This window comes from Dendropsophus ebraccatus, chromosome 6 (genome assembly GCF_027789765.1).
Source record: "Dendropsophus ebraccatus isolate aDenEbr1 chromosome 6, aDenEbr1.pat, whole genome shotgun sequence".
Taxonomy (NCBI): Eukaryota; Metazoa; Chordata; class Amphibia; order Anura; family Hylidae; genus Dendropsophus; species Dendropsophus ebraccatus.
In genome coordinates, this window is record NC_091459.1 from 115,761,899 (window position 1) to 115,775,163 (window position 13,265).

A 13,265-nucleotide genomic window follows, 5' to 3' on the forward strand; every position below is an offset into this window, starting at 1 on the left:
ACTGGTGCTCCCTGCAATCTCGAGAACCCAAGTCGTAGAATACTATCCAGTTGTGGTAAGTTAGGTGTGTAACCTCTCTGTCAGCTGGACTTTTTGCTCTGTCGTTACAGGAATGCCAGGAAAGATTACATTACTGCAAAGTACATTGATAAAAGGTATGCCAGGAAGAAATATGTAGACAACGCATCTAAAATGCACAGCCTATGTGATGCCGTCAAGACCAGGGACATCTATGCACTGGTACAGCTGCACGCAGATGGAGTAGACCTTACAGAAACCATTCCATTAGCAAACGGGCATGTGAGTGCACCTCTCTCAATGCAGTGACTTATGTAGTGTCTGTGGATTGTTTCCTGTATAGTTGTATAGGCGGTCTCACAGTTGTTTCCATGCAGTGCCGGGCTCTGTGGCGCATATATAAATATATATATTTCCTTATTACATTTTATATTTTTCATTTCGATGTGCCAACTTTGCTTTATGGCACAACCCCTTTAAAGGGATTTTCCAGTACTGATGGTGCACACGCCTTAGATGTGTTAGGTGTAGGTGACTTATAAGTCATGATAATCTACCACATCTGACTTTACATATTCTTCCTCTTTTTTTGTTTTGTTTAGGAACAAGGAGAAACTGCATTACATCTAGCTGTCAGATCAGTCGACCGCACCTCGCTGCATATAGTTGATTTCCTGGTGCAAAACAGGTACCAATCATGCTACATATTTTATTGTAAAGTAAATCAGATTGTGATGTTGCACCACATTTAGCATGTACGAGAACCATCCTAGCACAAAATACTGGCATACAATACAGGTGCTGTAGTGCTCGGATGGTGTAACGAAAGGGAGAATCTTTAGGAGAAGGTCAATTGTGCAGGTTATATGGCTTGCACCCTTTTTTAGTAGTCTGACTGTATGGTGACAGTATATGAGCCATTTATGGTGATATTATATGAGCACTTTATGGCAACGCTATATGAGCCCTGTATGGTGATGCTATATGAGCCCTGTACTATTTGAGCCCTGTATGGTGATGCTATATGAGCCCTGTATGCAGGGCCGTATTAACAGCTGCTGCTGCCCCAGGCACTAAACCTGAAGACTCCCCATCTTGGGGAGCGTGATGGGGAGTGGTTTTGGAATTGCGTTTTTTATGGTTTTTAACTGCTTAAAACACAAACGAATTTCCACATTGAATAAATGATTAGAACGGTCTCCATATTGTCTGAGGGAATTCTCACTACAGGATTGGTAGGTATTGGTAATAGGTCCAGGGTTCACATTTACCATTGCCACACCAGACCTGACCAATACCGCCATACTGTGACTGGATAACACTGCCATACCAGACCTGACTAATACCGCCATACTGTGACTGGATAACACCTCCATACTAGACCTGACCAATACCGCCATACTGTGACTGGATAACACTGTCATACCAGACCTGACTAATACCGCCATACTGTGACTGGATAACACCTCCATACTAGACCTGACCAATACCGCCACACTGTGACTGGATAACACCGCCATACCACACCTGACTAATACCGCCATACTGTGACTGGATAACACTGCCATACCAGACCTGACCAATACCGCCATACTGTGGCTGGATAACACCGCCTTATCAGACCTGAATAATTCCACCATACCCCCCCCCCCCCTCGAAAAGACACCAGATTTACAGGCAAGTCTGAACGGGAGGTGGGAGATTAAAAAAATAAAAAGTTGTTTCCTTCCCCCTGCTCTCTGGTGCTGCCCCTCTGAAAGGTGCTGCTCTAGGCATCGGACCACGAGTGCCTAGTGGTAAATACAGCCCTGCCTGTATGGTGATGCTATATGTTCAGTGTATGGTGATGCTATATGAGCCCTGTATGATGATACTATATGACCAGTGTATAGTACTGCTATATGAACACTGGTGCACACAATGCATTTGTGTCCCACTTCTTCTGGTCTTCCCTCTCCTATGGTAAAATGCTATTGGAAGGACATTAATGATAAATGTGCCTCCTCTGTGTCCTTCGCCTCTACATATTGAATGGTACAATATAAAAGAAAAGTTTTGATGTAGCATTGAGATCACTGGACTGATGCACATCCTAAAGTAATAATGAAGCACCGGTCTAGTTGAGATGGAAGCAGTAAAAGTCCTATCTGTTGCTCCAGATACATCTGTGCCCAGAGCGGCTGTCACTTCTTTCCCTCTTTAAGCCAGACAGAACTAGGCTTGGGTAGAAAATGCTTGTACCTAAATTAGTAGGAGGCCCCAGCAGCCAGTTCCCTTCATCTATGAATGCAGTGTGGGTGGAGATGCCTTTTATTAGGGAGAGTAATGGTAATTCTGCATCTAAATGATATTCAGACCTACAGCGTCCCCTACAGGTGACATATTGTACAGTTTAGGCAGTAGGGGTATTTAGGATATAGCATCTTGTGTCTGTAGGATAACACTCCTCTGCTGTTGTATTAGGGACGTGTATCTAGTATTGACCTTTGACTCCTGTCTATTTTTCTTCACAGTGGTAATCTGGACAGACAGACTGTGAAAGGCAGCACTGCACTTCACTACTGCTGCTTGACCGACAACGCCGAATGCCTTAAACTACTACTGAGAGGGAAGGCCTCCATAGAGATTGGTATGTGCCATTCATTATAAAATTTATTGATATCGGCCACACATCTTTCGCTGTAAACAGAAGATGTGTGGCCTATAACAAGGAAAATCCCTTAAAAAAAAAATGGAAGGAGGGTGCGGAAACATAATAAACAAAGTATACTTACATATCCTCGTGCTCTGTAGCGCCACTCCCGGGTCCAGCTGACAGCTTCTTGCCCGCTCAGCCAATCATTGACTGAGGTGGGACACCGTCCCAGTCACTAGCTGCTGAGTGGGCAATCGCCGAGGCGGGCCATGAAGTTGCAGTTTGAAGAGCCAGGTATGAGACATACCTTTCTTTAATGGCTGCACATCACTGTAAGCGAGCGCCAATCGTGCTGATCGGTGCTCATTTGCATGTTTTCTTACATTTCCTGGAGTAATAACAGACAACAGAGGAAAAAAAAATTGATGGCTCTAAGAATTGTTATTCTATGTAGAATACAAGTCTCTAAAACAGACAAGTCTCAAAGGAGTGTGTGGTTGTTAGTGAAGACATTTGTAGTGGTGACTCTTGGCCTTTCTTGGTCTTAGTACCTGTGACCAAGCTTCTGCCCACTACATGGATATGATTCATGTTCTCCCCTGATGTTATGTATCTGCTTGTAAATCCAGTACACTTGGGCTGATAACAGTGAGTAGAAAAAGTGTCTATATATACATCTCATGCTTTTCTCTGCTTTGGATTGCAGCCAATGAAGCAGGAGAGACTCCTCTGGACATAGCAAAGAGGCTGAAACACACGCAGTGTGAGGATCTGGTGGGTCCTGTTCGTTACTATTACTATAGCGGTGCAGCATCTCTAATATCACATGCCATCCCAGTGGAATAATCCTTTTTTTACATGTATTTTTCTGGGCACTATGGACCTGATTTATTTGGGGTGTTAAGAAAGTGGCACCTCTGGGAAGAGGTAATATATCCAGCCTATTTGTCACCTGGTGTGGATTCAGCAGATTAGAAACCCTTCATGCAGCATTTTCTGACTAGCACCTGCAGGACTGATGACAGATATGCTGGGTGAATGGAAATGAATCCTAATACATGCCAAAAGTATTCCTGCACTGACAAAACCAGCTATCTATTCCCAGTGCATCTTCCTGTGGGCATCCAACTTCAAAGGCTAAAAAAGAAAAAAAACTTTTGACGTCCAAAGAGGGACATGAAAGAATTCAGATTCCCCTATATGATCCATTGCAAAGAGCTGATAAATCGGAGTATAGAGAATATAATATGTAAACGTGAGAGCACTGTAGTAGTGGTTGTCTTCATCACCTCTTTCCAGGCTGAAGGATCTGTATATACCCTTTTTGGATTCCCCTGCTATCGATCTAATTTCTCTTAAATTGTCACTGTCGTATTTTTTTTTGTGTGCATAAATCAATAGTCCAGGCGATTTTAAGAAACTTTGTAATGGGTTTATTAGGCAAATATGCCATTATCTGCATTCAAAAAGACTTTTCCTAGGTTTCCCCCCCCACCACCACTTCCTCCTCTCTCTCATTCACTGCTCATTATCAGGAAATCTCGAATCTTTTACATCAGTCGGGCCCTGTGTAACCTATGGAGAGGGGAGGGGGGAGGAGGGAGATTTGTCGGCAGCAGAGAACAAAGGATTACACAGCAGGACCTGTTTGAAAGCCGGTATTCAGAGGTCAGTGCTGACTTAAGAGGAGATAGCCTGATGATGTAGCTGTAAATTAACTCGTTGTCCTGTTTTGGTGTCTCATCTCCCTCCATCCAATGCATTTTTCGGCCAATAAACCAAATTAGAAAGTTTCTTAAAATCGCCTGTACCAGGTTTGAGCACTCTATAGGACTCTGCTGCTCATAGATCTCACCTTGTGTAATGAATCTATCACCTACAGTACCACTTCTACTTTGCAGGGGTGCTGAGAGCACTATCTTAGACCTTGCAGACAAGTCCTCAAGAACGCATATCTGTAGGGTGTAGCTAACTTATTGGCTGTGTGCATGGCCTTTTTTCTTACAAGTCTGTGTAAAGAAGGTGTCATCCTTAACTTGTCATGTATATGTGACCTCCAGTAAATGATAGTCAGACCTCTGTAACTTGTCCTTGTCTCTCAGCTGTTGCAGGCTTTGTCTGGACGCTTCAATGCTCATGTCCATGTGGAATATGAATGGAGGCTGCATCACGTGGACTTGGATGAAAGTGATGATGATGTGGATGATAAAATTCAGGTTTGTTGCGGCACATGACCTCTTTCTTATTCAATATAAATACATACGTTGATAAAGAAGAATCCTTTGTTTATGCCATTGTATATTTTCTTATTAACACACAGCTTGCTTATTAACACACATTACAAAGTTATATAACTTTGTAATGTGTGTTAGTTAAGCAGAAAAAGAAAATAGCCGCACTACCCCTTTAAATAGCGCTGGGAGAAGCACTCTGCTAAGCACTTCATCTCGCAGGGATCTTTATCTCACTTGTCATAGACTTACAGCAAGATAGAAGAGGCAGCCAGTCGACGAGAGAACCACTAAAAGTCCCCATTCACCTTAGACTTATGTTGGCCAAACCTGCCGGTATAAGATTTATGAGGCCGTCTAGAACAACCACCAACAGATGATGAGGGGTTGGCTGTGGTGTAAAATTACGGCCAACCCCTTTGTTCAGATAGAGATAGGTTACAGCCAGAGAACTCGCTGCGGCTTACCCCTCCCCATAGAGAACTCATGGCTTGGCCATGTCGAATGTTCCTGTGTGTTGGGAGGTATAACTGATGGTCGGACGGTCATCAGTTATTGAAGGTGTAGAGGAACCTTTAGGAGAGTGTTCTCCTAGCTCTAACAATTGGTGGGTATCTGAACACCCAGACTCCATGACTTCCGTGACATGGGAGCTCCAGGGCTTTTGGGGCATTTAACCCATTGACTGCACCATTGTAAAGATGACATGATCTTTGAAACTGCAATATTAATTCCGGTGTATTCTCCGTGTATCTAATTTATATACAGCATTGTGACAGCAAAGTCCCTAGGATAGGAACTGATTATAGAAAACACTTTTATAACAGTTCTTCAATTACCAAATCAGTAATCTGCAACTCGTAGCTCACTAGCTGTTGGAAAACTACAACTTTCAATTGTCAGGGCAAACCGGGTAGTTTGACAACAGCAGTTAATGGCAACCAAGTGCTATTTGTAATTGCAGCAGAACCTCAGGTCCTGTGTGTATATAGGGGGTGTATACATCTTTCACATCAGCTTTGCATTTGTTTGCTGCTTTTGTCTTTGCATTATTATACCTGCCTTTGTCCCTAAACTTATTATTTTGTGAAAATCTGTGATCTTGTAGCAGCCAAGTCCCAGCCGCCGGGAGGACAGGCCAGTCAGTTTTTACCAAATTGGACCAAATTCAATGCAGCCCAGTGTCGCCGCACTTGCCAGGGATGCAGCAAACATTGCCAAGGACAAGCAGAGAAGTTTCCTGCCAAATATCGTTCAGAATGAAACGTACGGGGCAGTCCTCAATAACAACAGCTCCCCTGGCAGCACCACCGGTACCGCTCCTGCTCCTCCTCTACCCCCAAGGAACATCGCGAAAGGTAACAAGCAATGGATTTGTTCTATGTCTCCCATTACCGCACAACTCTAGCTTTATATGACACATTACATCATAGTATCTTTTCTCTGACCTGGAATTAAAGGGACACATTCACCAAAAGAAACATAGCTTATAATACATATGGCACATAATAATATAATAAAACTACATGTATATCATGGTATAGATGTTTATATGTGTGCACATAACTGTGACTGGCTATGCATTAGCTATGGAGTGGTAACCTTTAGCTAGTTCCAGTGATCATAGTTGTGTCAGCAAAGTCACTTCCTTATTTTATGGACTATAACACTGAGCTATGGCACGTTCCCACGTCTAGATTTCAGAAAATAAGTAATACATGATTTCAGGCTTTCCTGGTGGGCTAAACAAGTTGAGGGGCGATACCTGATGTGTCCATCCTAGGTCCCAGTGTCACAGAGAGGACTGCGTTCCATGAGCAATCTTATGATCATTAAGGGAGATATCCCAATATAAAAAGTTATCCATGGTCCACAGGATAGGGGATAAGTAGCTGATCGGTGGGGGTCCGACCACCGAGAGTCACACCAGTCTTCAGAACTGAGGTCAGTTGCTCACTAGTACGTGCATATAGGGCCACCATTCCATTCTTTTCTCTGGGACTGCTGAACTGCTTATCCCATATTCTATGGATTGGGGATAACCTTTATTCTTGAGCGTCTGCAGAGTCTCATGGTGCTGGATCTTTATCTTTTCTACTATAATAGGTTTTATAGCCCCAAATATTACTTGCCCAAGACCTTTCCATCTTAGACCAGTGAGGGCAAAAGTTATTATGGACACATAGAGGGAGATTTATCAAACATGGTGTAAAGTGAAACTGACTCAGTTGCCCCTAGCAACCAATCAGATTCCATCTTTCATTTTCCAAAAAGTCTGTGAGGAATGAAAGGTGGAATCTGATTGGTTGCTATGGGCAACTGAGCCAGTTTCACTTTACACCATGTTTGATAAATCCCCCCCATAATTGTCATTCTATCAGTATAAAGGTTACATGCAACGTGCAGTAAAGGAGGAAATCTTTAGATATACATCCTCTTTTTCTTCTTTTTGTATGCCTGATCAGTTCTATACTAGTCTTCTCTTATTTTGTGCAGCAATCTTCAATAATATTGAGGAGACTCAGGGACAGTACTGGGGTATGTACCCTATACTATAACAACTCTGATCACGGACAGCCTTACCATTTCAGTCAATCCAACATAACATTGGTGATGTCTGCTCGCATGGAGACCACATGACAGTCCAATGGACACTGTAACCCTCTTACCAGATTTCCTGCATATGTAATAATTCCTATAGGACTAATACTGGGCTCCTATGTATGGGGCATAGAGACAGCTGTCTGATGTATTGGGGTATGTCCACATGCTGCTGAAAATCCACAGCATAGAAACCCCATAGGATGTGTATGGTCCCCCTGTGCTGTGGGGCTAGAACTCCCCCGCAGTATGAGGATTATGTAACCCGTTGTAACATCACAGTGTCTCTTGTAAGGAGCAGCGAAGCACAAGCTTTTCTATTTGCTATTTTTGTCTCTAATATAATGGACAGTGTAAAAAAAAAAAATCTGGACGGCAGTGACCTGGAATGTGAGGGGAAAATACAGGGCACTGTTATGTAACGGGGCCGAACCAGCCCCGTCCCCCTCCTCACACACAATCCACTAAATGTCTCTCTACTAAACTTGTTTGTTCACATTTTTAGACTCGGTTGTGACATGTTGAGATGATGTGTTTTCCCTCCTTTTCTATGTCCTGTGTGTACACGGACCTACTCATATAGCGTGGCTGTGCACATAACACACCGTCACACAGCTCTCTGTCCAGACCCCCCCCCTATATACTTGCTGAATCTGTGTGTTTCTGGCATAGACAGAATGGTCTCAGAGATCGGTTACTATCCAGCATTCTCAGTATGGGTTTTAGCCAGGAGAAAAAAAAAACACAAAATTGCTTTATTGAACTAGAAATCTCATAAATGCCCTCAGGCCTGTAACCCTAAACCTTTTCATTCCATGTAGAGAATACAGGTAACTACTATTCAGTTATAACACAGGTTCCCTATGGGTATGGCTGTCTTGTCTGGTCCTTAAAGGGATACTCCGGCAAAAATGTTTTTCTTTTATATTATCTGGTTTCAGAAAGTTATATAGATTTGTAATTTAGTTTGTTTACCAGTACTTATCAGCTGCTGTATGTCCTGCAGGAAGTCATGTATTCTTTTCAGTATGACACAGTGCTCTCTGCTGCCACCTCTGTCCATGTCAGGAACTGTCCGGAGCAGTAGAAAATTCCTGTAGAAATCCTCTCCTTTGGACAGTTCCTGTCATGGACAGAGGTGGCAGCAGAGAGCACTGTGTGAGACTGAAAAGAATACACCACTTCCTGCAGGACATACAGCAGCTGATAAGTACAGGAGATATTTATACGAAGTAAATTACAAATCTATATAACTTTCTGAAACCAGTTGATTTGAAAGGAAACAATTTTTGCCAGAGTTCCAGTGGTAAATGGCTACCTAAATGTAGAGGCACCATAATCTCCGCTATACATAGCTAGCAGAAGCCTATCCAGTATAAGGCAATAGATGTAATGCTGGTATACTATGGAATACTGTTTGGATGCCTGCTGTGTGTGATATCTGGAAATGTGATTTTTGTCCCCTCTAGTACAGTCGACCATTTTTGGCGGTAGTATACACAACACCCCTTCAAATACCCCAGCGTGGAAATCTCATGCACTAGGACAGGAGAGTGGCAGCAGACAGAGGTCGTCATCTGACCCGCCAGCTATTCATCCCCCCGTGCCACCAATGCGTGTCACCTCTACCGCCACAAGTACGTGACCTCCTGTCAACCACTCACCAGCACCGCGCCTGATGCATTGCTTGCTCTATGACTGTGTGTGAGATCCACGTTGTTAGCATTTCATCCACTGCATCGTACTGTCTCCCTTGTACCTAACCGTGTGCGCTTCACTCCTTCCATGTAAGCGACTGTGCCGTGACCACTGGCTTTGTAGCAGCGTGTGGCTGGTTGTCATGAATCTCCTCTTCGGACTTGCATTGCGTTATTAGCAACTGCAAGACAATGGCTATCTGCTGCTGTGGTAGCTGGCTTCTTCATGGAGACTGTTGACTACTAGGTCTCATGTTTTCTAGAGTTGCACAATGCCACATGTTGCATGCCAGCTCAGCTTCTGAATCCAGAAGAACATTTGGCACCAAGTCCCTAGGTGGTGGGGCATAAAAGGAACCCTTATCCCCTATTGTTCATCATTAGGCCAATGGAAACCCTTCCAAACAATCCCCCCCTAGACCAAATGTATTGTGGCCTCCAACTTGTATGGCGTGCTATTCTCGTTCTTTATCGTTTGTACACATGAGCAGAGTCTTGTGCATTGTCCTATTAACATCCACCTTGTCTGCACCTCCAGGGGGCAGTGTTCACTGTATGGAGTTTTATGTATTATACTATGTCTATAAATTGCTTTGTTCTCATTCCAGATCCCCCTCCACCACCAGTGGCCAAAACACCCAGTGTTATAGAAGCCTTGAGCCAGCACTCCAAACCGACCCAGCCGCCTCCAGTACCTCAGAACAAACCTGCACCCCCTCCCGTCCCACCACAGCCTCCCAACAGGTTGCAGCAGAGAAAGCTGGTTCCAGGGTGAGTGTTAGGTTTATGCAATATATAAGTAGATCAGTACTTGCTGTGAAAGTTATGGATAGAACAATTGAAGACATTTGTATTTTCCGCTCTAGGAAGTTCGATAGTAAAACTTAAGGGTTCATTTACACAGAGAGATTATCTGCCAAAGATTTAAAACCAAAGCCAGAAACAGACTATAAACAGACATCAGGTCATAAAGGAAACACTGAGATTTCTCCTCTTTTCAAATCCATTCCTGGCTTTGGCTTCAAATCTTTGGCAGATAATCTGTCAGATAATCTTTCTGTGTAAACGCACCATTAAAGAGTGTAAGATAGTTGTTATATTGCTGTACGCCAGGGGTGTATAAAACTGTACATAAAGAGGAGCCATCTTGGCCAGATCAGGTTACCTATCACTGTGGTTTCATCCTGAGATCATCATGTGATGCCGGAAGATCGAGTTGCTATTGATACTTCCCATGCCAGGCGAGTCCCATATACGAGCCCTATTCTCATTAATAGGACTTGTGGACAGAACTCACATGCTGTTAGACCATTTAATTGCTGTAGAGTCTGTGCAACTCCTTTACTTCACTGGCTGTCCTGCTGCTCCTGACATAGATTAGGAGCATGAAGTGGGAAAAGTTGTGAATGAGAGGAAGGAAAGCATCCGATTCACATCAGTTGTAGTGTAGATAGGGGGGAGGGCACACAGGAAGGGGTGACTTACACAGGCTGTGTATCTGTTGAGATAAAAAGCTAAGAACATGTGGCAGATTGTAAAAGGAGGGGGGGGGGTACTTGCTCCTTATCATCCATATCTGGCAGCAAAAGGAAGATGAGAGCCCACATAGGCTTTACTGGAGGAATGAAGCTATGTTGGATGCAAAGTGCATATGTGGGTCTGAAAATAAGACAATTGTAGATGGAAACTTTTACGACATGGGCATTCTGTGTGATTAGCTAGATGTGAGGGGCAAATAGAAGGTAATATGATTGCAGCCTCAGACTACACTCTGTTGTCTGTTACCATGGAAACACACAGGTCTGCAAAGGAGCTGTGGAAATAAAAGGGTAGGACTTTTTAACAGTCACTACAAACTTGCTTCTTGTATGAGAATAGAAACAATTTTTTATAGAGGTGAACATAGTACTTAAAGGGGTTGTCTATGAAAAAGTTTTCTTACAGGCTTGGACTGGCTTAAAAATAAAGAAGTTACAAACTAGGGCTTGGAGATTAATGGTGAAAAAAAAACTAAACTGAACATGGCCTTGATTAACCGACCTGATCTCCTGCATGATGAATGTTATTATTTACTCATTCCCCAATTTATTTAGAACCTTGTAACAACGCTTTCTTAATTGTCACGTAACATTTCCTATCACAAAAAGTAGCAGTGATCTCCAACTCCATCATTCCCTTGCAGGCATGCTGGGAGTTGTAGTTTCACAATGCTGGAGAATGTTGTTCTATAGTATGTAAACACTGGATGTAGCTTCCGCTTCCCCTTTGTATATAGTACCAGGGCTAGGCTCTGCATATACTTGCCCTTCTCCTCGGTTATCTGCGGTGTGGCATGCCCAAAGGGGTGTGGCTTCCAAAAGAAAGCATGGCTTATAAGGGTGGGTGGGACATAATAATCAATCAATATCTAATATATGTGTTTGTGATGCATTCTTTTTTCAGGGTTGAGAAACCATCTCCACCGAGTAAGATCCCTCCTGCAGCCACAACCTTATTACCGAATCCTGGTGAGTTCTCTGCACTCCAGCCCCCCACGTCAGGTGTTGCTGTACACCTCGGCTCATTAAAACCTTTAATATCTCTCAATGAATTTTGTTTTGAAATGACAATGCCCCTTTAGCTATATGGTAATATGATACAGAGCTATCAGTGATTAGCAGTCAAGGGCCAGGACAGTATTTCGGAAAGGACCGAGACTGTTTTATAGTTGATCCATATAAATATTAACTCTTTGTGTCCTGTCTATAGCTGCTGCAGATGCATTGCCTGACGCTCCTTCTCAGCCTGGACCTAAGCCCGGTACCACAGTGCCTGTACAGCCGCCTGCACCAATGCCACGCAGATCCCAAATGGTAAGTGACATTACTGACAGATCAGCCGGTGTACAGGCAAAGATAACCGACTCTCTAGTGACACCTGTTGGTAGCTACTCTTTAAGTCACCATCCAACCTATGTAAAGAGCTTTGAAATTGAGTTGGATATTGACTGAAGGGGCCACTTAATATGATGGTTTTTGGTGGTCTCCTTATAGGAGCGATCCCTTTTTCTAGGCCCTTTCCTGGAGGGATATCTGGCTAATCCCATGTTTTGAGACTCGTAACTGAGGCTCCATGGACCTTTTTGCATATTGATGATTAGATCTTTGTGGGACAGAAGTTGTCCAAACCAGACAACCCCTTTAAGCCAAAAAAACAAGCTGGGTTCTAATACTGAGTTTTCCAAAAATTAGACCTACCGCCAAAATGAGACCTAGTTTAATTTTGCAGGCTCTTTGGAATGGGTTTGAAATTTAAGCCCTATTCCCAAAATAAGCATTTGTTATAGTCAGCTGACCAGATCCCTGACACTGGGTGCTGAGCATTAGGGAGGTATACAGTATGGGGGTCTTACCGGTGGCTGCATTGTTTATAGTTTTACGTCTTATACACCTATAGGTGAAGGTGAAGCCGAAGAGGGTGAAAGCAATATATAACTGCTCTGCTGACAACCCTGATGAACTGACTTTTACAGAGGGAGAGATCATTGTGGTGGATGGAGAAGAGGACCATGAGTGGTGGGTAAGTGAACAGATGCTAGTGCAACGCTACAGTGGCTCCTGGAGATGGGGACAGAACATTAGGAACCTGATGTGTTGGAAGCAGGAACACTGTCAAAGTTGCTCAGATCCTTCCTTGTTATATCTAGATGTCCATGCATCCCCAGAAAAGCAGGTCAATGGGGTGCTCCCAGAATGCAGTGGTTAGCACCTATACCAGTGACAGGTTGGTGGGTGACCATTTTTCATTGATTAGTGTCTGATCCCATAACAGCTAGTATGATATAATATCTATATCTATCTATATATATATATATATATATATATATATATATATATATATATATATATATATATATATACACACACACACTAGAAAATGTACCTGGCGCCGCCTGGGTATAAAATGTCACATCTGGCGGGGACGGGACCTTCGCTGTAACCTTCCCGGGCACCCAATGTATACGTGGGCCAAATTTGGGGTCAAATGGTTCAGGAAGTCTATACGAGACAGACAGACAGTCTTTCATTGTTATGATTATAGATA

The 13,265-nt window shown here is 43.3% G+C and overlaps 1 protein-coding gene across 2 annotated transcripts in view; it reads left to right on the forward strand.

Annotated features, from left to right (window-relative positions):
* Nucleotides 1–13,265, forward strand: part of ASAP2 (ArfGAP with SH3 domain, ankyrin repeat and PH domain 2) — a 120,739-nt gene that overhangs the window by 106,280 nt on the left and 1,194 nt on the right. Inside the window, exons 17-27 of one of the 2 annotated variants that reach the window (XM_069975706.1) lie at nucleotides 111–300; nucleotides 621–706; nucleotides 2,532–2,647; nucleotides 3,360–3,427; nucleotides 4,756–4,869; nucleotides 5,993–6,242; nucleotides 8,955–9,122; nucleotides 9,791–9,953; nucleotides 11,625–11,689; nucleotides 11,931–12,034; nucleotides 12,618–12,740. In XM_069975706.1, the coding sequence (XP_069831807.1) occupies nucleotides 111–300; nucleotides 621–706; nucleotides 2,532–2,647; nucleotides 3,360–3,427; nucleotides 4,756–4,869; nucleotides 5,993–6,242; nucleotides 8,955–9,122; nucleotides 9,791–9,953; nucleotides 11,625–11,689; nucleotides 11,931–12,034; nucleotides 12,618–12,740 (1,447 nt within the window). The remainder of the gene's footprint in view (nucleotides 1–110; nucleotides 301–620; nucleotides 707–2,531; nucleotides 2,648–3,359; nucleotides 3,428–4,755; nucleotides 4,870–5,992; nucleotides 6,243–8,954; nucleotides 9,123–9,790; nucleotides 9,954–11,624; nucleotides 11,690–11,930; nucleotides 12,035–12,617; nucleotides 12,741–13,265) is intronic. The other variant, XM_069975708.1, reaches the window with a different exon arrangement.